This window comes from Gymnodraco acuticeps, unplaced genomic scaffold (assembly GCF_902827175.1).
Source record: "Gymnodraco acuticeps unplaced genomic scaffold, fGymAcu1.1, whole genome shotgun sequence".
Taxonomy (NCBI): domain Eukaryota; kingdom Metazoa; phylum Chordata; class Actinopteri; order Perciformes; family Bathydraconidae; genus Gymnodraco; species Gymnodraco acuticeps.
The window spans coordinates 1-27,877 of record NW_022990142.1 but is presented as its reverse complement, the minus strand read 5'-3'; the positions used below and the strand labels follow the sequence as shown (position 1 = coordinate 27,877).

General features: G+C 39.1%; 2 protein-coding genes across 5 annotated transcripts in view; both read left to right on the top strand.

Annotated features, from left to right (window-relative positions):
• ldb2a (LIM domain binding 2a) overlaps positions 1 to 16,093 on the top strand; it is a 112,142-nt gene extending 96,049 nt beyond the window's left edge. The window contains exons 6-9 of one of the 4 annotated variants that reach the window (XM_034217186.1): positions 679 to 802; positions 4,268 to 4,321; positions 5,596 to 5,735; positions 14,289 to 16,093. In XM_034217186.1, coding sequence (XP_034073077.1) covers positions 679 to 802; positions 4,268 to 4,321; positions 5,596 to 5,735; positions 14,289 to 14,513 — 543 coding nt within the window. In that variant the 3' untranslated portion in view covers positions 14,514 to 16,093. Of the gene's footprint in view, positions 1 to 675; positions 803 to 4,267; positions 4,322 to 5,595; positions 5,742 to 14,288 lie in introns of all 4 variants that reach the window. The other 3 variants (XM_034217184.1, XM_034217185.1, XM_034217183.1) reach the window with 3 other exon arrangements.
• A 1,920-nt stretch (positions 16,094 to 18,013) lies between these two features.
• On the top strand, positions 18,014 to 25,896 carry LOC117546821 (transmembrane anterior posterior transformation protein 1 homolog). Its single transcript, XM_034217181.1, has 4 exons — positions 18,014 to 18,238; positions 22,159 to 22,289; positions 24,492 to 24,610; positions 25,285 to 25,896. Exons 1-4 carry the CDS (start codon positions 18,049 to 18,051, stop codon positions 25,433 to 25,435), a joined length of 591 nt encoding a protein of 196 aa, XP_034073072.1. The 5' UTR covers positions 18,014 to 18,048; the 3' UTR covers positions 25,436 to 25,896.
• Positions 25,897 to 27,877: the final 1,981 nt, after the last annotated feature.

The following is a 27,877-nucleotide window of genomic DNA, read 5'->3' as shown; positions in this document are numbered from 1 at the left end:
CAAGTGTGTGTTGGAACGTGTTTGTTGCTGTGTAAACAGCTTAGCAACGGCTGCTCTTATTAAAAATGATCCTCCTTCTTTCTAAAGCTTCACAATAACCTGTTTTTCAAAAGTACTTTATTAATAGGGTCTCTAAAAGGTAGATTTACTGCACAATTAATCCTTTTAAGTCAGTCTGTTGGCGATAAATTGAGAAACAATCTTGTTGTTTCTATAGACGTTATTTTGCTTCACCTTGATATGATGCTGCAGCAGTGGACAGGAAACAGTTCTCCAATCAAATGTTGAGTTCATCTGCTTTAACATATCCGTAACACATTCCCAAAAAACTACAGGTCTCCTGAAACTCACGCTGCTTTTTAGGACAACATTTTTTTCTATTTAGTGCTGCCTTTTATCAATCAAATAACTATTAATATCTAACACTGTAACTTGTATTACTGTATTTTACCTTTCTCATTCTAATTTGGTTTGCTGTTATTTGTATTATCTTGAATTTGAATGAGTTTTAAATGTTTTGAACCATACTTTTATCATTTGTGTCTGTCGCTCCATGTCTTAATGCCTTTTCAACTCTAAAGCACTTTGAATGTCCTTGTTGTTAAATGTGCTTTGTAGATAAACATGCCTTGGCTTGCCTTTAACTCGCACTTGTGTTTTTTTGCATCGTGCCAGCAGTTGTGTGTCATCCTGGAGCCAATGCAGGAGCTCATGTCGAGGCACAAGACGTACAACCTCAGCCCCCGCGACTGTCTCAAGACCTGCCTCTTCCAAAAATGGCAGAGAATGGTCGCCCCACCAGGTAAATACCTACTGCTAAAACACACACATTGTGCATTCACCTGTTCAAAGCGACAGATCTGGGTAGCGTGTTACAGTCAAACTCCAAAAATGTGGAGGAAAATTCAAAAAGCTTTTCTGGTTTTCTTCAAATAAATTTGCTTCTCTGAACAAGCTCGAGAAATAATGAGTTGTTGTCGAAAACGGCATCAGAGAAGAAGATCTGGGTAGCTTTTTTTTTTTAAAAGTCTGACTCAAATATGGACAGCTTTTCTGGTTTTCTCTAAGCAAGGATTGTCCTATAACCCTGGATAAACCTGCTTCTCTGAACAGGCACCAGGAATGGGGAGTTGTCCAAAACGGCATCAAAGAAGCTGATCTGTATAGAGTTTTTTTTTTTATCAGACTCAAAGATCTGGACAAAAAATACGAGATGTTCTGCTTTTCTCTCTAAGAATTTCAGACAACTGGATATCCCTACTCCTCTAAACAAGCCCCAGTAGTAAGGATGTGTTGTTCATGGCGGCAGAAATGAATTTATATTTTCTAAAATGCTGCGTGTATAGTCTTAAGTCATAAATCTTTCCCCTGACTTCCTTTCCTTACGAAAAAAAACACTTAAAATTCTGTTCTGTCACTTCGTAGGAATACATTTTCTCAGACTGTGTTTTTTATTGCATCATTTATGTTTCCAAATGTCCCATTATATGTCTTAATCCCTTAAATGTGCTTTGCCTGTCAGGTATATGAAATTAATCAGAATTCGGGGCCGCCTCTTGAATCTGAACCTCTCCAATCTGAACGGTTCTCTCAGCTCTCTATGATTGATGTTTTGGGGCCGGTTTCTGAAAAGTAGCAGGCTTAAATTGGCTGTGCCTTCTTAAGCTGGAGAGAAAAGAGTAAGCCAAGTTTTTTTTGTGGACACATCGGGAGTGGCTGCGAATTACAGCAATGCTTAGCGAGGTGTGACGAGATGTCTTTAAAAACCAACACCAGTCAGAAAGCCTTTGACTCAGACCTGTGTAACTTTAATTAAGAGTGCCGGCTTGTAATCAGACTTGTAGATCCAGCTCTCGACCAGCGGCTCCCCGGTGCCCACGCCACTCTTCAAAGAAAAGGATAAAATACATGGAAAGCATTTTACGAATATAAAGTCAGAGGAGGAAAAAGAAAAAGCTCTTGTATTGGTGGTTAATTATGCCCATGGAAAGAGAGCTTGATATTGAATCTTATATAGCAGGTGATACAGTTTGATTTCCTATATGTCGGATTTAGGGCTGGACAGGATAGTGTGACGCTTTAAAGCTTAATTTATAACGAATTCAAAGCTGCCTTTTGTTCATGTCTATTTATCCAGTTTAAACAAGCCCGTTCTGTACAGCTGCAGATATCATTTAGGATGTACTGTTATGAATACTATTATTATACCATTTTTGGGGAATTGCATTTCAGTGGTGAATGTGAAGAATCGTTTTTTGACTTGTGTGATCCAAACACTTCTAATAATGAGTGTTATTAAGTCAAAGTGAAAATGTCACGAAAAAAGCTTTCCAAAATTCAACACTTTTTCTCTAATTGAATATGATCAGAATCAGAATCAAACAGGTTTATTGCCAGGTAGGTTTGCACATACTAGGAATTTGACTTGATGTCATGGTGCATGCATAAAATGTAAAAAACAAGAAATCTAATATAAAACACATAATCTTTTACACCGTAATAAAATAAAATACAGTTAAATAGCAATACAAATTAAATAAAGCAGTAATTTACATGGGAATAGAATGCTATGAATGAATTTTAGAATATGAACTATGAAATGTGAAATAAGGAGTATGACATTGTGTGCATTAATGTAATGCATATAGTCTATGATGTGGCTGAGGTAAAGTGTCAGTGGGGGGGCCGGCCTTGTTTAAGAGGCCGGTAGCGGAGGGGAAGAAACTGTTCAGGTGGCGAGAGGTTTTGGTCCCGATGGAACGCAGCCTCCTGCCAGAGGGGAGGGGGGTGAGCAGTTGATGATGGTGCTAAACCTACTAAAACAAACTGTTACTGTGGTCAAAGCAGCACCATTAACACATTTATATATACAAACCATTTCAATTTGATAAACAACTCTATTCCAATTGAGGATTTAGTTCAAGGAGTGTTTAAAGATGATCATGTGTCACAAAATATAACCGTAGTCATTCAAAGCTTTACATTACGTCACATTACAAAGCATTTAGCTGACGCTTTTAATCCATATCGACTTACAATAACTGCAATGAACGATTCAAAGAACAACAAGAACAGTGCAGACATATTTGCTTCAAACAAGCCAGACCATTGAAACAGTGCTGGTGCATAGGTTAAACTATTAAGTGCTACTTTTTATATATAATTGAATAGCCAAGGTACAAGCAAAACAGGCGGGTCTTCAGTTTGCACCGGAAGATTGAAACACCTCATAAGAAGCTTCAAATTATGAAAAAAAGACATTTGGTACATCTCAATTGTGATTACTGAATCTAGTTTGATGTAATATGCAGATTCATTCAGACCTATTTGCTTTGATATAGTCTTTTATTTTGGATCCATACGTTGCTTCCTGGAAACGTATTCAAAATATTAGATAGCAAGTCTATTGCCTTCGTTAAGTCAGACTTCCTCAGTGTGTTTTTCAGGATGATTTCATGTCGCCCGTCATTTTCTCATGAAGTCGAGTCTGAACTTTTCAGTTGAGCTGTATTTGCTGTTTTCCCCCACACTGGTGGCGTGTTGTTCCCCTTTTCCTGCGATTCTTCTTCTGCTTGGAAACTGGTTGGGATTTCTCCAGGAAGGAAGCCACAGGCGCATTTATGCTCTGATAAGTTCTTTTGGTGGAAATGGAAGTGATTTTAGTGCGTCACCGCTTTGAGGAAACCGGTGGATAACAGAAGTGATTGTGTCTGACAATAGGCCCACTTTTTTTGCAAACACGTCTGTCAAAGTCAGGAATCAAAAGAGAAAAGATAGCAATAAAAATCCCCCTCATTGTTTCGCCTAGGATTTATAGTTCTAGTTTTGTTTGTAACCGGTTGTTGTAACTGAATATAAAAGCATCTCCCTTGATGTGATTAGTGAGAACCTCGGTTTTTAATGTTTGAAAATCGCAGCAGTGTTTTCTCGTGTCCCTCGAGATGACTAACAAATGTTTGAAGAATCATGTATTCATAAATGACGACTATTTTGTAAATACTACGAACAAAGATCTCTATTTAACAGTGTCAGTACTTTTTGATAATAATGTTCTCACTTGTGATTTAATTGCACCTTTAGGAATTATGTATAACTCATAATTGGAATAACTAAAGCATATACGTTTCCCCAGTGGTGTTGAGTAGCATCTGCACGGCGTTGCAAGTTCAATTATTTCTCTATATTGTCTTTTGTTGTCATCTCTGGTCTCACCCTGTTGTTTAAGAGATGATATAATCACCTGAATAAACTTTGGCTCCGGTTTCAGCTGGACACCCACAGAACTTCAAAACGGAAATATTTCCCACAAATCCCAAAAAAGGTATCTTCCCTCTTGCATTGTCTGTAGTAAGCAGCTTTTGAAATGCTTACTGGAATGCCTCTAACCAAAACATGTTGTTCATCTGCATGTTTGAAAACACCACCTCTAATGTAACACACATGATTCTCAAACCCTTACTGAAACTTAGATTAGAACAAAAAACCACTGGTGCTCAGCCAATCAAATCTATAATATGTAATGCAACACAAATGGAACCAGTGTAATAACATGTTCAGAAAGACAAACAGGAATGTTGTTTCTGCCTCAGCAGAGCAGCTTTAATCTGGCTGTTGAGGAACACAATCTGTGCAGTGCTGAAATCATTAAGAGATTTACATTAGGTTGAGCATCAGGGTCCATTGTTAAGCATTTATGCAAATGGGACGTGGGCTTTCTTACTAGTGCATGTCTTGGGAGATGCTACGCTCGTGCTGTTTCACCTCTGAAGAAAACAAAGCATGGATTGTTATAGGCTGTCTGTAACCTGTGTGTTTGTGAATGCATGTATACTGACTTTCTGCATGGCTTCGTGTCTCTACTACTGTCTGACTTGAACACACACACATACACACCTACAGGGCTGGGAGGGTGACCTTAAAAATGTGATCCGTTAAAATGACTAGCTACCTGTAAAAAAAAAAAAAAAAAGGAATCATTAACGTAATCTGAGTATCACAATATACAAGTAATGTTACCTGATCACTTTATGTTACTTTTGGATAATCTCGATTTCAATTGCCGTGCAACTCAGTACAGGAGAGAATAAGATGTTTTTATTAAGTGCATTATGTAAGACAACAGAACAATGTGACCTTCGAAAAGAAGAAACCAAGATATTAAGTATCAACAATGTATCTTATGCTAGGCTTACAGAATAGTATAGTTCACAAATGCTGTTTAAGTTGAACACATTAATTAAAAGCAAACAGTATTTTCGTTCAAAATCATCAGGTGTCCACCGACTGCATTTATGAAAAAATGAAAGTAGCCTAAATGAAAGGAGAAAGAAAAATCAGACGATCTACCAATAATATATATTTCTTTATTATAAAATGCAGTGTAACATTGTTATCCTGCTAGTAATCCCCATTTAAAAAAGATGTACCAGTGATCTGATTACGTCTTTTTTTATGTAACTCTAAGGGAATGCAGTTTCTTTTGTATCCAGATGACATAATCCCGTTACATATATTCTTATCCCAAGCCTGCACACCTACGCCTTGTCTCCGTCAGTATGCATTATCTTCTTGGCTTTTGCCTGTTTCTCTTTGCAGGTCGCGCCAAAGCTGAGCCGGCCCGACAGACCACCACGAAGAGGAGGAAACGGAAGAACTCGGCCAGCAGCGCCAACAGCGCCGGCACCACGGCCAGCAAGAAGCGCAGCCCGGCCACCAACTTCAGCCTCTCCAGTCAGGTACCTGTAAGCATCAGATCGGTTTGCCTCTTCTTTTATTTCTCTTCCTACATCCATGTTTGCAGGGTTACACACAGACACGAGGTATTCCTAATGGTATTGCAGCTATTAGGTTTCATTTATTTGCACAAAAGAGAGAAGAAGGGGGGGAAAAAGGCACCAGGAGGAAAAAAGAAACTCAAATCTGTGCAGAGAGACAAAGAAACCTCCAGGGATTCGTATGAAAACATGTGGCCAGGAAAGACAAAGAGAGAATGAAATATCATACAGAGTGACACACGACATTAAGAATCATCAAAGCGGAACATAGTACAAGAACAGATAATCTTATAAACAGGAATTAAAGAAGGTGAATAGAAGTGTCTTTTTGCGACAGCTAGTTTTATATTAATACGTTAAGCTTTTTCATTAGTTTCTAGCCGTTTCTTCCCAAATAATTCACTATGTATGTTTAAAAAGACCAAGCTGACCCGTTTTCTAAACCTAGTGGATGTACCCTAGAGTTTTTAAATCTCAGGATCAATGTGGGTTGAGAAAGTGACTCTTTAAGACACCACTGTTGACCGAGTCACTAATATCACAACTGCCAGAGGACTCGTACTGAAGCAGGAGTTACATTAACTCTGTATATCTGGTACATCTGAATGTAAAGAGACTGGATGAAATGATAGTCTTCCACACATACCCATTTAACCGAACTAATCCAACCCATTATTGAGCATAAAATAATAGGTAATAATATTATAAACAAAGACTCATTTCAAAAGATATAAACAATCAAAAACCTTATGAATTTACAATAGAAATCCCCACTCTATTATCCAAATTGGATAAAGAAAATGTTCAATGTGACGTAGGAAGTGCTGATATTTTTGCATTGAGGCAGGACAATTTAGGTTGCGATTTGTGCACATGTCTGTTAATATAATAACATTAGCGATAACCAACATACATTTTAAAAGTGTTTATCAAATATTACCTTTGTATGTCCTGTGTACAGTTATCGGAGCAACGTCGTATTCCTTTTGTCCCTTTTTCAGATTTTTGTTGTTGATTAAAACGTTTTTTAAAACATACTACAAACATTAGAAAGGCAATCCTAAATATGAAGATGAGCTAAGGATCCTCTTCACCATAGGTTTTTACATCCAATCTTTCTATTTTAAGGTCATTTTGAAACCCCTTTAATTCAGGACATTTTCCACTAACCACTTTCATTGAACAACATCCAAGAAAAACGATACAAGTCACCACAGAAAATGACATACAAATCTATATTACTCTAATACTATCATTGAGACAAAGTAAGAAACTACTGTCCTTGTGACTCTGCATACTGAGTTTCAGGGTCTGAATGTCTGATTCTGCGGCACGTCTCCATAACAGGCCACTTGACACAGTTAGAGGTTAAACAGCCTCTCAAACAGCTGAGTGTTGCTCCACATGTCTCCCCTCCAGGATGTGATGCTGTTGTGAGCGTCTGCACAGGCTAGTGTTCTACCTTTCTCCCAAACACCGTTCATTATACACATGCTGTATTATATTTACACTCCTGCATCCAATTTGCTATTCTGGAGCCTCGTCGATACCGGTGTTTCTGAACACAGGTCACTGCAGTTCAGCTGAAAGTGTGCTGTGATACCAAACGCTGTTAAAGGTTTGCAGGTTGGCATTAATGTGTGCTCCATCTCTGGATTCATTCTGCATGATGGGAGCTTTAAGGGTGCTGATGCTTTTCTATAAACACAGTGTGTTCACTATAGCTTTACTAGGAGCGACATTTATATAGTACTAATTTGTTTTCCCTATTACATTTTGAAGACATCATTCCTGACGTGATTATGTTCCCTCTTTACCATCAGAGACATGAGTCCCATGTGTTGTGAGGCTGAGGCACAAAAGTACTTTAAATGTACTCCAATGTTAATACAGTAAACATGTTTGTGGTGCTTCACATCCGATATTTCATATTTAATCAAGACCACAATCGTTCCAAAAGTGCTTTGAGTGCCTAATCTTAACCATTAAAACGTTCTTCTCATGTTTCAGTTGCTCAAAATAATACTACTAACAAAAGTATGCTTTGCTCGCTTAGATGTATGACAGGTAGGATTTATTATTATCATTGCATTGAGTTACTTTGTATTTTTCTAATCTGTTTGATGTTCTTTTCTGACTGAAGTACCGTATTTGAGTAAGATTGAGGCGATCATCAGTGAAATCAATTTCTGGAGTAATTTCATTCGATGATTGAGGTATAGCTCTTGTAGTGTAGTTATATTTTTATATTTATGGCAGAGGCATGTTGCTGCTTATGTACCTGATCAAGGTCATACAGACTGAAACATTGTGTAAGATGTTTCAGCAGTAAGCGGACAGTGTGAGCTTGTCTCAATGTAGCTAAAATGCAGATGCAATACATGAAGTGTAGATATTAACAATATGTTTTGTGTCCTGCTAATTGATTGACAGCATTATGTTGATACAGACATGTAATCTTAGCAGCATTATGTTTATTTCTTTGCTGCTGAAAATGTAAACAAGTAAGATATGAACATGCTTTGTAAGGAAACAGGGTTGAATAAAGGGACATTGTAGAACTTGCTGTAGGTGTCTTATTTAGGTGATGAATTATAATACTGGGTAGACTCGTCTCTCCAATTTCCAGGCATGGTTCCAGTTGTTTATCTACTTGGCACTTAACAAAAGAAAAATTATGTTTTATTGCATTTTAACAGTATTTTGTTCTCCTACCTGCACACACACACACACACACACACACACACACACACACACACACACACACACACACACACACACACACACACACACACACACACACTGTACTGTCCCCTCTATATTCTGTCCCGCAGTTAGCTGTCTCATCATTCCAGATTTGTTGTCCTCACCCTCTTCTCTTACCTCCTCCTCTCCGTCTCACACATACATGATGTACATTACACACACACACACACACACACACACACACACACACACAGCGTGCGCAATTGTTTTCTCTCTAGAAGGCAGTTTGGCTCTGTGCCAGCTCTCATTATCACCGATATCTGTATACAACCCTCCACCCCCAGCCCCTTCCTCTGTCACATGCACACTCTCTACTCCATCACTGCCCCCCCCCCCCCCCCCCCACACACACACCTACCCCGTAGCACTCATGCCGTGCATTCACACACCTCTTAAAGACTGGCAGCGTGGCTGGTAACATGCTGGTTACATATGTTGCGTGCCTGCTGTCTTTGTCTGAGAAGTTGTTCGTTTGTGGCTGAGCACAAGCCTACGTGAGCCCAATAACAATAAGGAGTGGACCCTCGCAAGGGGGGGGGGGGGGGGGTACCATCGGCTGGAGGAGGAGAGGAGGTGCAGCTAGGGAAACTCATAGGATGTGTAACAGTGACCTCTAGTGGCCTGAATTCATTTCTAACGTTTCTTTGACCAAAGTAAGCAGCAGATTCTTCATGCTGTCAGTCAGTCAGAGCATTTCAAGCTAATTCAACACATATTAACCTAACCAGTAAATAACTGTCTATCTGCTGCTATCTTTTGAGGATTACACTTACAAGGTTCGGAATTTGACTTCTATGGAGCAGCATGTGCTCAATTATTATACAAAAATTAAGTTTCAAACAGTCATTATTCAATTTAAAAGCACATAAATAGTCTTACTTATGTTGCATACTCGCACAAAAAATAGTTTTCTTTAGTAATTGTATTGCGATGGTGACATGGGTAAGGCTGATGGTATACTATACTTTAATAACAAATCCCATCTGAAAACAATCGATTGATCCGACAAACAAGTATTGAGTATCCAAATCTTATTTCTCTGTGCCAAAAAGCTAAGTGGTTGTCCAAAAAAAAATTAAAAAACATGAATGAGCTGAATCATTCATTAAAATGAACGTGGGCATTTCAGTTTATTTTGAGTCAATCCCACATGCACTTGCCTGCTGCCTTACATACTCACTTGAGATCCATATATGTATTAATCCGCCCCTGAAAAATATTCCAATACAACTATTACTCTATTGTTTGAGTAACTTTAGATCAAAACTCCCTGATATTTTATGAAAGTATTGATTAAGTGAGCTATCTTTAGTAATATCCGATGAACTATAATCTTATAGCGACTGTCATCACAGGAAAGACAACACAACTGTTGGATGTGTCGACAAGAAAAATACAAAACATCTGCAGTTTTATCCTTTGAACAAGTATTTTAATAAAAGCCAAACAAATCTAACTAATATAACCAATACTTAAACTGAAGATGCCGTTTACCTCTCTAAAATCGGATAGAGGGCCTGACTTTAAAGTATATTATTGTTATATCTAAAAGTGTTTTCCTTATTTTTGCCGCTTTATTGGACAATGTTGTTCTCTGGCCCCTTTTGTCATCACAATCCCGCCTTTTTTAAACTCCCACTTGTTGTTTTGGTGGCATGAGAAACCAACATGTCCTCCAAGCTATGGCTAATCTCTGTAAAATAAGCTAATGACTCCGTTCAGGGAGGCGCGTATTGAAAGAGTCGCCGCTAAACTAGCGCTAAAGCTAACTCTTAACGAGATGAGTAGACGAGTTGACAGTATTAATTATCTCACAATTAGCGCTCCCCAGTCTCAGACTAGCCACCAGCTGTTATCGTCGGAGCTCTTTTTTTTTTGGCCCGAGATTGGCCAGAGGTAGGTTGACAGGCCTCCTCTCAGGAACAGATGGCGGATGCATGGCTTGTTGGCAATCAGCACGTTTTTAGCTAATGACTTAATTAGCTATGCAAATTGACAAATCAGTGTGGATATTGTCATTTAGTTGAAAAGCTCACCTAAATTAATTAGCCTGATTAAAGCATAGTGGGGTGTAGAAGTGGTCGCTAGGGGGGGTTGGGCATGGCTTCGATAAATAAATAAACTGCCAGGGGGGTGAAGTGTGCTAAGTTGTCTAGTTTTGTTTGTATGTTTACATCAAAGCTAGCTGGAAGTGATGATGTGTGTATGTGTTGGATTTGTTTGTACAATGTTGTGTGAGTGTGTGCACTTTGTTGTGTACAAGACAAAGGGTTAATCAGAGTGTGTGATTGTACAGTAATCTGGGTGTGTGTGTGTGTGTGTGTGTGTGTGTGTGTGTGTGTGTGTGTGTGTGTGTGTGTGTGTGTGTGTGTGTGTGTGTGTGTGTGTGTGTGTGTGTGTGTGTGTGTGTGTGTGTGTGTGTGTGTGTGTGTGTGTGTGGCGGAGGAGATGAGCTGAGGAGAGCGGGCAGCGTTGACACACTTGGCCAGTGAAGTGTGCGCTCCATTTAACTGTAGCGCTTCCTCCTGGGTTACACTGGGTGGGGCCAGCAGGAGGTGCTTAGTCAGTCAGAGGATATTCACACACTCAGCACACACACACACACACACACACACACACACACACACACACACACACACACACACACACACACACACACACACACACTCAGAAATGAAAGCTATGATAGGATCTGATCAATGTCTATGTTTATAACTACCCTCCAGGGATTATTTGTCAAAGGAATTTTCTCCTGAAACTTGGAACAGATCACGTGCCCCAGATTCAGGAACTGTTCTGGTATTTAATTTTTGTAAAAGTAATATAAAAATGATCGGTTACAAGTAAAAGTCATGTATTTATAATCTCACATAAGTCAAATTACAAAAGCATCAAAATGTACTTAAAGTACCAAGAGTAAAAGTACTCATCAAGCTGAATGGACTTTCACAATTTTGTTATAATATTAGTAGTTAATCATTTAAATCTGTAGAGTAACTAAAGCCATATAAAATATTAATATTTATATTAATATTACTAACTAATCATTTTATAAGAAAAATTATTATCATTGTATTATTTATTTTATCATAGAAAAACACACTTAATACAAATTATAATGCAATTCATTATGTCGCACTTTTTCTGTTACTCAAAGACACTTTTACATGTTAAAATGATCATAAACAATACATTTCAAATATACATCACCATTAATAGAAGGCAGTTTTGTAAAAGTGTGTACTTCCCTCTGATGTTAAGTATAAAGTAGCATCAGAGGAAAAACTCAAGTAAAATACCCTTAACCCTCCTCTTGTCTTCGGGTCAAATCTGACCAATTTACTACTTTCATCATCATCATAACTTTTTTGTTTTACATTCGATTGCATTAAGGCTTCATGATATCCTTCACAGTAGACGTTTGAACATATACAATTGCTGATCACCACTTTCATTGCATTTTGGATGATTTAGTCAACTTTTTAACACCCATGGTGTTCCCGGTCAAAAAAGACCACCATAAAGAAAAGGAATTAGTAACCATCTGGATCAGATAAAACACCCACTCACACACACATACTCTAGATCAGTGTTTCTCAAACTTTTTCATACCAAGGACCACTTAACCAATAAAAAAAAACTCGCGGACCACCTAACTCCACAAATATCCCAAAACACATCGTTTTTTTAGAACAGATTACAAATCGCCTAAAAATGGTACAAACAAGTGGCAACATGTGTGATGAAGGTGTTGCGCTGGGCTATATCATGCAATTGAAAGTGAAACTTAAGCTCGCTCCATTGCAGAGATATTCCCGCAAGAGTGCGGAAAACTTAAATAAGTTAATTTATTTCAAATGTGAAATGTTACCAATATACTCACGGACCACTAGGGGGCTCTCACGGACCACACTTTGAGAAGCACTGCAGATGTGTTCCCCCCCCCCCTCTATGTGCCCAATCCCCCCATGTGAATCACACCTGGCACACACAAACACACACAGAACAATTTGATACATTTCCCGCTCTTATTTGCCCATCCCCCCACATGGATCACACCTGGCACACGCAATACATGTTCAGTGTCTATTCTTTGTATATATACTGCAGTTTTTCATATGTACAGTTTGAAAGGGTGTTAAATTAAATTTGGTGATGATTAATGGTGTTTGTGTTAATGTAATAGTAGTTAAAACAGGACCGGTCAAATTTGACCGCGAACACCAAAGTAAGGGGGGGGGGGAAACGAAGACAATAGGAGGGTTAAAACTGCAATTAAGCACAGTACAGTGAATGTCCTTAGTTACACCCCCACTGCTAAATGCTCATCACTGGAGTCCCAGGTGTCGTTAGATAATGTTTAAATCTCTCCTCCTCTTCCTCGACCGGCTGTGAGAGGAGCGTCTGTGAGATATGTCGTACATGATGAGTATTGATCGAGGGGGGGAGGGGGGCAGAGTGTTGGGGGAATCCGCTCTGTCTTTGGGAAGGTTTCATTTGAGGGGACGACCGTAGGGAGGTTCACTGCATACACAAACATATGTCCTAAACACACACAGTGAAACACACACACACTCTGCAAGCAGGGGGTCTGTGTTGAGAAATCCTTTGCATCGTAGCAGATTCTCGCTCAGTTGGGAGACAGAAAACATGAACACAGAAATAGATCAAACACTGTAAAGACATGAGCTGCTGATTGAAAGTCTTGTGAATGTTCCTCTTCATGACCTTGTTGTATTTATAACCCTACATTTGATTAAAATATGTTATTTATTTCTCAATGTGAAATAGACAACATGCATATTCATGTATCTGAAGTAATGCACATGTTAAAAGGTCTTGTTAGCTTGGTATTCAGACGCTGCTTTGGTCTCAGATGAAACAGATATGCATTAATTTCTTCTCTGGGGATTTCTCTCTCACTTTAGCATATTAATTCTGAATCGCCCCGAGGCTAAATATGGGCGCTCCTGCACAAATCTGAAAACATGTCACGGTGCTTGTGTAGAAATTGATTATATGTATGTACTATTTTTGTAAAACAGGTTAGACAGTTTTAAGAAATGTTAAACTGGTCAGAAAGTGGGTTAAGTTTCATAATAAGTAAGCATATTTAGCAAGAGGGGAAATCTTAACATATGTTAGTATTCTGATAAGATCGTTTATATTCATGGTAAGCTGGAGCCTATAGCAATAAGACTTGAAACATCTCAAACAAAACTTAAATATTCACATAAAAACTAAATATGATATTTCTTTGCATACTTTTCTCAAGGAAGGACAAACATTTTTCTTAATTAGTAGAAGTATTTCTGATAAATATTAGTTTAAATTATTCTTTTCCTGAATATAAATGGGTCTGATTTGTGTTTTTTGTTCTCCTTTAACTCATAGTAAATGTTATTTTTAGATTGCCAAAGCAATTTATTTATTTCAAATCACTTGTCTGTGGTCAGCCGTGTGCTTAAACAGAGCACTTGTAAAGATCTAATGTTAAATTATAAGTTGCTTAATTCAGTAGTAGGATATTATTGTTCACCCGAAACATTTCAATCTTAGAGGTAGCTACCTTAATAAACTAAAACCCTAACATCCTATGATTCTATTTAAACAAATGAAGTGGAAGTCTTACAGTGTGTAGGAGAAAACAGTTGTAAACAACACAATAACTAACCTCGTGTGAACCCACAAACATTAGTCATTTCCTTTCTTTTCAGTCTGTAAACGTGCTCTCCTCCTTGTTTTCAGGACGTGATGGTGGTGGGCGAGCCGACCCTGATGGGCGGCGAGTTCGGGGACGAGGACGAGCGTCTGATCACCCGTCTGGAGAACACGCAGTACGACGCCACCAACGGCCTGGACGACGAGGACGACTTCAACGGCTCCCCGTCTCTGGGAAACAACTGGAGCAGCAAGCCGTCCTCCGGCCAGGACAGCAAGCCGGAGAGCACGGCGCCTCAGCCCTCGCAGTAAAAACAAAAGAAGAAGACCCTGACTCCGTGTGGACTGGACTTTTTAACCTCCCCCTTCCCCCCCCGAGGGCCTCATAACATTGTACTGAATCAGAAAAACTCACCACTGGCCGAAAATATTCTGGATATTTTCTTCTTCTCTGAATCACTGAAACATCTTGGAGAACTGGCACAGCAATATCCCGAGAGACAACAAATGCATATGAGTCGTATGCACCTGTAATGTAAAAAAAAAAACAAGGCGTGGGTGGGGGGTTTTTTGGGGGGGAAATTGTGGATCAAATGCTCCCTCAGTGAAAGCTCTGGTCTGGTGGATCGCACAGCTGTGATTGGTTGACCTGCAGGTCACAAGTCATCATGCTGACAGTAGGCAGAGGGGAGGAAAGAAGAAGAATAAAAACAACAAACAAAATGTCAAGGCAACGGAGGGAAGCGTTTTTAACAGAGCTGGTGGAACCACATTGGAGACAAATGAAGCATTGTTTGAGGCAATTGCATTTTTATTGGAAATCCAGTCGGCGGTTGGTTCGTTTCTGCTGTTGCTGTTTATTTCCATTTCCAATTAAGTGGGAATAAAAGTTCTCTACCGCTATGGACTCCATTCAAACGACGGGAAATCGTGTCCTAGGATATTTTTTTCCACATTACCGCGGTTGTCACAGATTGTGATTTCATGAAAACCAGTTTGATTGTGTTCGTAGTCTATTGGTATTTTGCTTCTCTCAGAATCCTTTGCAGTCACGTTGTAATTTTTGCCGGTCAGTATGTGAACTTTGCTGACACGGATTAATGTTTTTTTCCCCCTCTCCTTTCCAAAAATGTGACTTCTTTCCCTTTAACGACCTACTCCCAAACTGATACTAAAGCCTTTTTCCTGCATGATTTTATAGGATTTTTATTTCGTTTGATATATGTACTTTTTAAAAAAACACATCAAGTCTGATTTTCCTTTTGGGTTCATCAGTTTGGGAACACTGTTACAAGGTTTGTAGCTCTGTAAATAGAGGTGGAGGCTATTTTGTCCACTGTAAATCAGCCACTGAAACCAGTTTGGATATGGCAGCTGTTTTGTTTTTCGCAGGAGGATCAGATTTCTGTCGGGTGGTTTGGATGGACGCTGGTTTGCTTCGCTCAAAAAACAAAACCCTCTGATGTCTCCCATCTTCTCTAGCTAGTGCACAACCAAAGCCACAACGTTAAGTCACATTTCTTGTATATTCTGTGACAAAAGAACAAAACAATTTTACATTTTGAGAAACAAAGCACAGACAAAATCCCATCCACCCCACAGAAAATGTTTGATATCCCCGTCTTTGCGCTCACAATTGTTCTTTAATCTTTAATTGAATTGATAATATATCCCTGATCTGAGTCAGCGACATTATGTCTTTCTACAATTGGATCTTATGGGTATTTATTTGTGCATTTGTAAGGAAGCTAACACATTTCTAAATATGTTTGAGCCTAGTATTATTAGACACCATTTGTACATTATATAGCAGAGGTGTTCAGTGTCATATCTGATGTCTGGTATGTATGCTTTACCATTATGTGTGCCAATAAACCGTGCTTACAAAAGAAGTTGGATTTGCTTATGTATCATGTGTGCATGCATCTGTTTATTATTTGCTCTTCTTACTTTTAGCTCCGACTTTTTTGGACAAATCATTGGAAACGCTGACCTTGAAACAGCAGATTATATCATTTTACATGAGAGGAAAGTCCTTAAAATGCTCCAGGACTGGATATAGACACATCTATCGAGGAGGAAAGTGTAGTTCAACTGAAAGCGTTTCAATAGCTGCTAACTGGACATTGCAGTGAGACAGTTTTACTGATGCAATTTTGGAAATTTGATTTGCCTTTTGGCTAAAAATTGTGAATTTGAAACCTAAACAACTCAAATGTATGTAGACAAATCTATAAAGCAAGTGTTGTGGTAATTTCTCCCTCTTCCTTGTATGAACTCGATTCAGTAACCCAACCTAAACATTGTGTTTTGGTGTACAGTAAGTCTCCCAAATATCACACAGCAAATGCCTTTTTTCTGAAGCTGCCCCTTTCTTCTGATATTTAATAATTCAGAGATAAAATAAAGATATGTTGACCCAAAGAACCCCCCGCCGAAGACGAGCTTGCAAGATAATTCATGTTTTAAGTATGAAGTGTGACCTTTATCAGAAACGTGCTCCAGTATTCAAACAATACTTCATTATGCTTACTTTATTGATATGCTCAAACTGTACATTCACTTTTGATTCAACATCTTAACTACAGGTTCATGCACCCCTGCTCCTTGGAAATCACAATTAAGAACTGGAGTTTTAAGATGTCATAAATAATACTAGAGGTGCATTTGGGTGTGGATTTTCTGCTCTAATGTGTAACAGCCTTCAGAATCACAACTTGGTTTAGTGCCAAGTACGTTTTCATATACAAGGAATATGCTTTAGTATGTACTGTGGCATACATCAACACAATGAGATAAATTAAAATGTCAAATAAGAGCAAACATCGCTTATGCCACATTTCTGTGAAACAAAATGTACAGTTTTCTGCATTTAAAAGTGGTAGAAGTGTGCAGAATTAAAAAATTGTCAAAGGAATGTGCTTCACGAGCTATTGCAGTTATGTAGTAGGACACTGACACTGCAAACAATGTACAGATCATCACTAGTTGGTTGTATTTGTGTTTCTTCACATCAATAAGGATATTAAACATTAGAACATTTTAACCTGGATTTTATAGCTGTATCCTTCATCTTCTTACCTGAGTTACCTGAATACTTTTGCTGAGTAACTGAGAACATGCAAACAAGTATGAAGTACTCGGCAAAGTTGTTCAGATAACCCTGAGAAACACTGTTGTTGGGTAGACTTTAAATCTAGGAAGATTTGATGGAACTTTGGCGACACCAAGTGGAGTATAATGGCTACTGCCTATTCATATAATTATTTTATTATTCTTGTTATTATTATTTGTCTCACAAACCTCTGAAAGCTAAATAGATTTGTATCCGACTGTCAAATACAAATAATTCAAGGTGTCCCCGCTCCCAGCAAAGAACAATTGTTTCCACTTTTTTGATATAACAATGTTTTGAATTGCAGAGATGAATAACCTTTCATAAACTTAATAATGATAATGTTAATGTTAATGTATTAATCACAAAAGAGTACTGGATTTATAGACAAATCATTCTAATAAATCCAGAACTCTTTTGTGACAACCGTTCATTATTTACCTGTAATTTGGCTTGGAGAATGTTGTTAATTGTGTAGTAGGTTGAGACCAAAACATTACAAATATAAATTATTTGAATAATAATTAATTTTGAAAAATATATAACTTCTAATGAAAGCACTTAGGTTTACCCAAATTGTTCTCCTGGGATTTTAAAAAACTAATTAAAATAAGGTGAATAAAATCAAAATATGTTGATTCTACCTGCTAGTCACGTTCACGTTATTACGTCATTTGTTTTTACCCATAGTGCGATGACGTCGCACGAGGCGACGCAGCGACCGAAGTAAAGATGGCGGACGTGTCGGGGAGCAAGATGTCAGAGGAGAAAGAAGCCGAAATTGAGCTGAAGAAAAGACAGAAACGACCGTGGGACGAGTTGCACAAGTCCGGTAAAATTGGGATAACTCCGGACCTACCGGAAACGTTGGGATTCTACGATATAAGCGCTGTCAGGAGGAGGGAGCAACGGGAGGCAGCAGGTAACAACCGTTGACGTTACCGACGTTACAGCGAACCAACGGCTGGAATGGGTTTCAGTTTGCTCGCTGTTAGCATTATAACGTTAATAGTGATGTGACTTATATTATATGACCCGTTAAAGTACTTTTAAAGTTAGTAAAGCTTCTGGAGTAGTGTTATTTAGTTAAAGCTGAGACAAAAGGTCCCACACGCTTACAGTCAGTGCTAGCTTGATTATCTAATTGTAGATCATTTGGTGAATGATAAGTGTTTTATCCATTGCAGGCCACCTTAGTAAGTGTGCTACCCAGTGAAGTGTGTGGGGTTATGGTCACTTTGTTAGTCAGCATTCTGTACCAGAGGTGGAAGCTGTACTCTGATCTTGTACCTAAGTAAAAGTAGCAATGACAGAGTGTAGTAAAGTACAAGTCCTGCATTCAAAATGTTTCTCAAGTAAAAGTACAAAAGTATTAGCATCAAAATATACTAAAGTACCAAAAGTAAAAATACTTATTCTGCAGATTGGCCCATTTCAGAATAATATTTTATATGTTTTGGTTATATTATTGATGCATTAATGTGTGTAAAAGTGTAACTAATTGTAATCCTTATTTTAGTGTTGATTATATTTCACATCAATAATCCAAATCTGCAAAGTAACTTAAGATATGAAATACATGACGTGGAGAAAAGGTACACGATTGACCTCTGAACTGTAGTGTAGTAGAAGTACAGAGGAGCGAAAATACTCAAGTAAAGTACAAGTCCCTCAAAATTGTACATAAGTACTTGAGTAAATGTACTTAGTCACCTTACACCACTGCTGTGTACCTGCTGCTGGTTCACAATAAAGCAGCTACATTCCTTATGCTGTGTGTTCATTGTACATACAAGTATGTAAAGCAGTAAAACCTTTACATATATAATGTATCTTGCTAATTCAAAACAACTCTCTCTGAGACAATGAAGCCATTGTTTAAAACTAGTTCACTAGTTTACCACTGCAGTAAGGCCTAAAGTTAGTTTGCATGCCTTCATAAACCGTGCCTGCAGAGATATCTGTTTAAAGTTCAGTTGGCAGTAAACATTGTGTAATACATGACATCAACTATCTAACCACGGTTTTCACTACACAATGTCCACAAAGCATGCCTGGCAGGTGTCACACGTCAGATGGGGTGACCTGATGAATTTCGGTTGTCCTGTCGCTTTATCCCCGTTTAAAGATCACAAACTATGATAGGTGTAAAGAATATAAATGTGACCGTAGACAAGATGATGGCACAAAGGACACCCACAGTTCGATTACCTCATGATCAGTTGATAGACAGAACATTAGTTGGCACCTATTAGGCGCTTTCACACCGGAGTACTTTTCCCGTTTAGTTCCGATAGTGCCAGACATTCAGCTGGTCAAACAAGAGATGGAATGATGGAGCAACTGCGCTGTCATATGTGCGGACTGAGGAGTGACTCTCGTGAGTTTGGGAAACTGCTCTCATGTCAAGAAGCATGAGATCAGTGCATGCGCTAGGGCTGCTCCATTATGGCAACAATCATAATCTCCATTATTTGGGTCAATAATTGTAATTGCGATTATTAAATGCGATTATTCATTGACTTTGAAAAATGTGAACAGTATGTTTTTAACAGTTGATTCCCCTGAACTTTAAGTATAATTCAACAGAATATATTTTTAAAATAATAATAATTAAAAGAAAAATCATTTTATTTCGATTACGTTGTTTTCGTAATCGCTGCAAGCCGTAATCGTAATCGCGATTAAAATGCGATTCATTGAGCAGCCCTAGCATGTGCTGCATCGTCCAATCAGTGAGCAATACACAGTAAGGGGGCGGGCGAGTTCCTCGATTATCGCTCCTCGGTCCTCCGGCAGAAATAAGCGCCATGCGACGCTACTCAAGATGGCGCAGACAAATCAACTTCCGGTGATACGGAGGAGCGAGGAAATGAAAATAACCGACTTGAGACGCAGCCCCAGCAGCTTCTACTGAAGCCAGTCCTCAACTCCGGGGACTTCCGGCCGGGGCTTCAGGTGGCAGTATACGCTGTGAAGTTGTTTGCGGCCTGCCAGTAAACCCAAAGCAGAAGAAGAAGAAGTGACGTCAGCAGCTTCATTTGCCTAATCCTCCCTCAGGGAACTTGTTCCGGTGTGAACGCGATCTGTACTTAGTTCCATGGGGGTACTAAGTGCTGGGAACTAAGTGCTGGGAACTAAGTGCTGGGAACTAAGTGCTGGGCACTAAGTGCTGGGAACTAAGTGCTGGGCACTAAGTACGGCAAAGTACTTGGTGTGAAAGTTTATAAAGTTTCACTATCACAGATATTTTTCAAGTTACAGCTTCTCCGATGTGCAGCTTTTAAGTTTTGACTGAAAATAGTTTTCTGAATGTAGGTCTGACTAAACAGGACCTCTGAATAAGCCACCGACATTATAGCAGGAGTTACTGTTAACATTTACATGAGCAGTTTGTGGACAAAATGCTCAATTAATAGAGAAACGTTGATCTCATACTGAAGATAATCATTAGGCTAGTTGCAGCTTTACTTTAGTGACGCCTCGCATGTCAATATACAGTTTGGTTTAGTCTCAGAGTCTTGAGTGTTCTTATCCTGAATGCTTTAACATTACTCAAACTTATGGGTCACTGATTCAAATACATCAAAATCTAAGCTATCAAAATGTCTGACTTTATCTAAATGCATGCGGCCACCATGATGGTCGCAGCTATGCAAATGAATGATCATAAAAGAGTTTACAGGGCTAATATATAATGCATACCCCTAATCATAACGTGTCATTTAGTTACACAGTATGGTTTGACACCGACCTGTAAACATGGACCCTCATTTGACCTGGCACATTAGGGTTTGATCTCATCAAGAAAAGGAACTTAAAGGTTAGGTAAACACTATCAAATGAATATTGGACAGTATAAAGTACAATTGCTAAACACACTGTAAGCTGAGTTGATGAAAAGATATATTGTAATGTTCTCAGGCCCCACTCTACTCTACTGTGTACTATCGTTGTAACCCAGGCATGTTTGTGCTACACGTAGTTGTTTTCACCGTAATCCCACTAAACACCAACGTGCTACAGCTCGCTGTGCCACTACCACAGTAACAGGAAACTGTTGCTTGTTGAGCCAACAGTTTGCTGTTAGGTCATGTGATGTTTAGAGTCAAATGAATACATCTTCAGTTATGAAGAATAGCATGTTTGATCTCACAGGCTCAAATCCAGTGGACATCATTGTAACACAGTATGAAGTGAGACTGAGGCACTGTTTACAATTGAAACACGTTTCTTGTTCAGTCTGTTGTTATTCTTGCAGTATTATAATTGTTTATAACAAGATATATATTCGATCTTTTAATTGGTCCACAAAATGCGGTTGTCAGTATTGTGAATCTCTCATGGTTTCACAAAGCCTTCCTTTACAAGGTGGATTGCATCACTCTCATTAAGAGATGAATAACTTCTTGATTGACAGAAAAATCCATAATCTTTCTTTAATCCTAAAATGTCTTTCTTGCTTTCTACAAGCTCCTAAAATAATCATTAAAAAACATCTATTGATGAATCTACAAAGTCTAATAATATGTTGTTATTGTAATGGATTTCGAACTGAAGGCTTTTATCAGAGTCACGTTTGCCTCAACAAAAGCTACTGTTCACCACAAACACTTTCCTTTGGCATGTTCAGCTGGAACACAGATGCATCAACAGTGCATGGCATCAAACAGCCAGCTAAGAACATTTGTCCTCACCACTCAGAGAAGTTTCCTTCTCATTCACGCCGCACTGTAACGCTCTGAAATGTTGGGGCTCTCATTGTGTGGACGGCTGAGGCTGTGGTTGTAATTGTTGCAGACAATGCCCTTGTGCTAACAATGTGCTCTGGTGTTGTTCCAGATCCATCGTTGACTCGCTTCATTAGCGCCGAGCTCACCAGAGGCTACTTCCTGGAGCACAATGAGGCAAAGTACACGGAGCGCAGAGAGAGAGTTTACACATGCATGCGCATTCCCAAGGAGCTGGAGAAGGTACACATGTGTATGATACGTCGTTATTCATAGTTTCCCTTCAGTCATCTCCATCTGCTGTGTGCTGTCATCATTTCATTCAGCTCACAGTCCGCCCGTCACGTCAATGTCCTGCAATGTTCACGCTTCATTTATCAAGCATCCCATACCAAAGGGTTGTTGGTTAAAGCTTCTCAAATAAAGATTCAACTTGCTTCAATTCAATATCATAAGTTTGACTGTATTAGCAGTTAGTCAAATGTAAGTTTGTAACTATAAAATGTAACTCTTGGATGTTGTATTGTCATTAGTTTAAGACACGATATAGTAAATAAAACAACATATATTTAAAATAATCTGTAAGTAAAGAAATAATGTGTTGCATTCCCAAGTACACGGTGCACACACACACTGCATCAATGTTGTTGAATTAATTAATTATGTATGTTAAACAATATTATTATTATTTTGAAATGGCCATGTGGCTGACTGACAGCTGTTTGTTGTTGTTGTTCTTCTTATGAGCCACCAGGAGGCAGTGTAGACGCATCACATGTGGATTTGTGTGTGCTGCCTCTTTCTAGGAATCTGCCTCTGTTCACAATGAATGATACATGACTGATGTATCTTAAAAGGGCTAACATATGAGCAGTTAGGGAGCCTTACCTAGGCTATTACACAGAACATATGCTTACAGATCTCTCAGTATGGCTCTGTGTCTTTGTCTATTGTTTCTGCAGCTGAGTTGACTCTCTCTGCAGAGGTACATCCGAACAAGCGAGCCCAGAGTAACGCAGCTCTCACTGCCTTTGGGGGCAGGAGAGGAATGTGTGTAAACATCAAAAACCTCAGTGACTTGACTATGTTAGGCAGACCAACCAACGTCATGGGCACTCACACAGAATCCACCAATAAGAGACTAACCCTCCCACCAAAACTTACATCAGTGCCTCCATGTTTTTCCCAGTTAGGAGTAAGAAGACTTCAGCTGGCTTAGATTTACTCATTACTTTTGAATATATGACAAGGCAATGGCTGTATGTATGTGGGGAACTATGAAGGTATGTGTTTGCTGCTTAATTGGATTCAGGAGAAGTCTTTGTTTTCTTGTCACATGTGGTTATTAACATTCTGCTGGCTTCTTCTCTGATGGAACAAAGATGTGACTTTGAGTTTGAGCTGTGAAGAAACGTGTGTATCCTCATCTCCTGACCCGCTCTATCCAAATCAGTCGAAACGGCTCATTTCAAAATAAACGTGGATTTGCGTAAATAAATCGTTTTTCGGGGTTCGGTGCTTTCTTTGATTTTAAACAAACAAAGTCTTGGCTTTCAGAATATGAAACTTTTATTTCCAAAACCACACGATAAATATATGTTTGAAGCTCGTAAAGGGACGAAGACAGCTCTCACTCGCCACTCTGCTGTTCCGCAGCGCCTCCCTCCGGCTGACATTATGAATGTAAGAGTATAGTAATCATAGATAACACGGCAGGGTCCGTTACAGTTTGTTTTCATCTGGTTTCAAATAAACAAAGTCTTGGCTTTCAGAATATTAAACTTGTTTCGGAAAATTCAGATGATAAATACAACTTTGAAGCTTCGGCATAATTACAAGCGGAGAACTGAGTAACTTAACGTCACAGCAGGCGTAACAACAGCCGGTGTTTCTCGTGAGGGTGTTCCCCGGGAAACAAACACAATACACACAAACCAAACACACACACACATACACACACACACACAAACACACACACAAACACACACATACATACACACACACACATACACGCACACATACACTCGCGAGCTTCCCCAAAACCAGTAATCCAAACAAAAATATTTCCCTCCGTACTACTCTGATCATTTTCTCCGCTAATAATCAATCAGATCGATGATTTCTCAAAATGATGACTCGGTGACAGTCATTATATCATGTGGCATATTTTGCTTAATATTTGGAGAACAACAACAATCCTGATATCATTAGAAAGCTAGGAATCTCCTCTTTCCAACAGTGTATACAACTCAAAATGTGTCTTCAGGTCAATGCGACTGATCGCATTGACCTGAAGACACAGGTCACATATATTTCATTATATTATTGTATTGCTGTTGTCCTTTTGACACTGGTCACGAGTCAATGTTGTTAAGACTGTTTCCCCCGAGGCTATTCTCTTTTAATCTGGAGGTTTTTCTTTCTGCATATCGTTGTTTGACACAGCTGATGACATTTGGCTTCTTCCTGTGTGTGGACGCCTTCCTGTACGTGTTCACGCTGCTGCCCCTCAGGGTGCTGCTGGCCGTGCTGCGCCTCCTCACGCTGCCATGCTGTGGCTTCAGGTCAGACTCGAAACACACAATCTCCTCCCAGTAAACATACTGCAACAGTTATACCTGCATACTCAAATAAACACATGTATTTGACATAAACCTGCAAAGAATGTACGGTATGATGACGCACCAGAACACAAACACATCTTAACACTCAGAGGTGTAGGCTGCACTATTGCAGGTACACTGGTTATAATAAATGACTTCAGAAACAAACATTATTCATGTATTTATCTACTTATTCTTCATATCTAGATTATTAATACAAATATAAATCTACCCTCCCCAATAGTATTAGGCAATGACATAAGGCCATAAGCAGCTGTAACATATATATGATTCTGAAATGGGCCATTCTGCATAATAACAAATGAACAGTAAATCTGTCTTCTCATCACATATGACAGGTGTGTGTTTACCGCTTTACCTGCGGAGACACTCGACCTGTGTTCAGGCCAGTTATGGGCTTCAATCCCTAAAACCAATATGTATATTTCTATGCTAATAATTTAGTACTCTTACTTGATTTTACTTTGTAGTATTGATTCTTTTGTTCTCCCTTCCTGAAAAGCATTGTAGTAAAAATACAACGTCATGTGTGCCCCCCCCCACGATGGACACTGCCTGTCCCCCTGCTCTCCTCACCCTGTGTCTTACTCTCCCCTGCCTTCCTCCCCCTGCAGGGCACGCACATGCCCCTACTGCAGAAGAAGCAGGTACGCTCCTAAAGCCTATCACGGCTTCATACGTGTTTTCACCTTCATCATCCCCAGCCCTCCAAACCTTTCACCAGTTTCTCTTCATCTCCATTTTGTCTGTTATTATGCAGCTTGACTCCTCAAGTCCGCTGTGGAAGCCAGAGCCGCCATGTTGGTTCCTCATGAGTCTATTTTTATTTTTGGAATCCTCCAGGGAAGGTTTGCTGAGAGTGCATGCTCATTCTCATCTCCACGCTGCCTGTCAGTGATACAGCTGCACATGCTTTATGTGGAGGGCTGCTTATTAACACTAGAACCGCCAACGGGTCCATTTTACCCGCAGCTGTTTTTTTATTGTATGTCACTTTTTTATGTCTCCCAGTCCGTGACTTTTCCTGAAAGTGTGTTATGTAGCACCCTCTGTTGTTAAACATTGTCAATATGAAGTCAGATTGAAAAAATCACAAACATTTTTTCCATTTATACCCATCAGCGGGTAATATTTATTACCTCATAGAAAATGCAGCGTACTGTAAACATGCAGTGTTGCTATAACAACGCCTTTTGTCTACTGCGGTTGCTTAGAGAGAGAGAGAGATAGATAGTTATAGATAGATAGAGAGATTTGTAGCTAACAAAACACAAGTCATTAATGCCAAGCGTTTAAATCAGCACTGGTAGCGATATTTTATACTTCATGCTATCTGCACAAACGATATCACATGAAAAGCTGAGAGTCCACAGATTCTATTGGTATACGTTTCATCCCTGTGCGATCAGAACTCACTGTTCTACATGATAAATAAAAGAACATTGTACCTTGAAAATCGATAGCGGGTCAATTTGACCCGTTGGCGGTTTTAGGTATACAGCGACCTCTGGCGGTTCTAGTGTCTTAAACATCTCATCTGGAGCAGAATGGGGCTCATCTGATTTGAATTCAGTTGTTGTTGATGAAGGGAAAACATATTCTCCTTCCCTGCACAGAACCCCCCCGCTGCTCGGCAGGTTGCAGGCTTGCATCAGCAGCTTTTTTCTTTTCTTGCTGCAGAGTCTTAATGCCTCATATCAGGCTAATACAGCATGAACGGCTCACAGTGATGGCTGCTTGGAATGCAGCACACAGCTGACTGCACTCAAACATATAATGTTCATGTGTGTTATTGAGATAAAGCTTGCAGAAGAGAGAGAGTGAGGACTGCTTTTAGGGCTGCTCAGTTAAAGGTGGGGTAGGTAATTCACTTCAGAAACACGTGTTGTTATATTCCATGGAATGCTCTTAACATCCCGATAGCAATGAATATGTTAAATACTTTGACAATAAATACATTAAAACATTTCATCTGTGGAAGCCGTGGCGCTGTAAAAAGCATATGTAAAAGTAACTGGATGGCCTACCTGCCTGTCAGCCTTCCATCTGTGCACAAACTTATCTCGTGCCCTCATTGGTCATGTGCGCGTTCGTGTGTGTTGGAGGAGGGGCTCTGTAAGGAAGTCTGAAGGAAGGAGCAGATTTTTTCCGGTTGTGTATTTTCAAATTCTAGCACACTCGAGCTGGTTTCTCCATTCTTACCTACCTTACCTTTAATCGCAATTACGATTTTCACTTGCAACGATTATGAAAACAACATAATCGAAATAGAACAAGTGTTTTTACATTTGTAATGTTGTGTATCAGTTATATAATTAACCTAACAACAATTTTGATGATATATTCATTGTTTAAGTAATTTATCGCACAAAATGGGCCTCATGCATGAAGCAAATAAGAACAAATGTTCCTCTTATTATTGTTTATATTTAAATTGTGGTGTTATTCTGTTTGTAACCATTAATCAACTCATCAGTAAGTGAACATTTAGTGTTTCATTATTGAGTTGAATCTCTGATATTGGTGCCTCAGTACATTTTATCTATGATCGGACCCTTTTTTGTAATCTTACTAAGTGATTCTCTGACTTTAAGTTTAGCAGAAGTCCTACTTTAAACCAGTTTTGTTTTTCTATGTTTATCCTGAATCGTTTATATTCTGCCACCACACCATGTGTCGTAGCTCCCTTATTTATATGTCTCTGCTTTATGGTTGTACATTGAGCACCGAACCACAAAACAAGAAAAGGACATCAAGTAAATAAGAACATTTCAATGGTTTAGTCATTATCCTGTACCATGCCTGTTTGCGTGAATGTCTTCAGATGTGACCACTGGATGGAGCTGTAGCTTCAGGAAACCGCGAGAAAATGTCAATATCATAAGGCGCCACTCCTGATATTAGATGGTGCCGTTTAAACAGACTCTTTCCGTTGTCATGTGTGTAGATATGAGAGAAAATAATAAAGGTAAATGGATTTGACTACATGTAAATACACCTCATCAGTGTAACCTGGTAATACATGAAGTGGATTCAAGTGAAACCCTAATTATTCCTTGTTTACAAAGGCAATCGTTGTCTTTCATGCTTCGGACAAAAGGCCCAGATGTTCATCTCATGTCTTTCTCTCCACAGCGCAGCTGCACACAATTCAGAAGACACTCTATTAAGCTCATTTACACGTCTTCCTAAACTCATTTCCTCTCT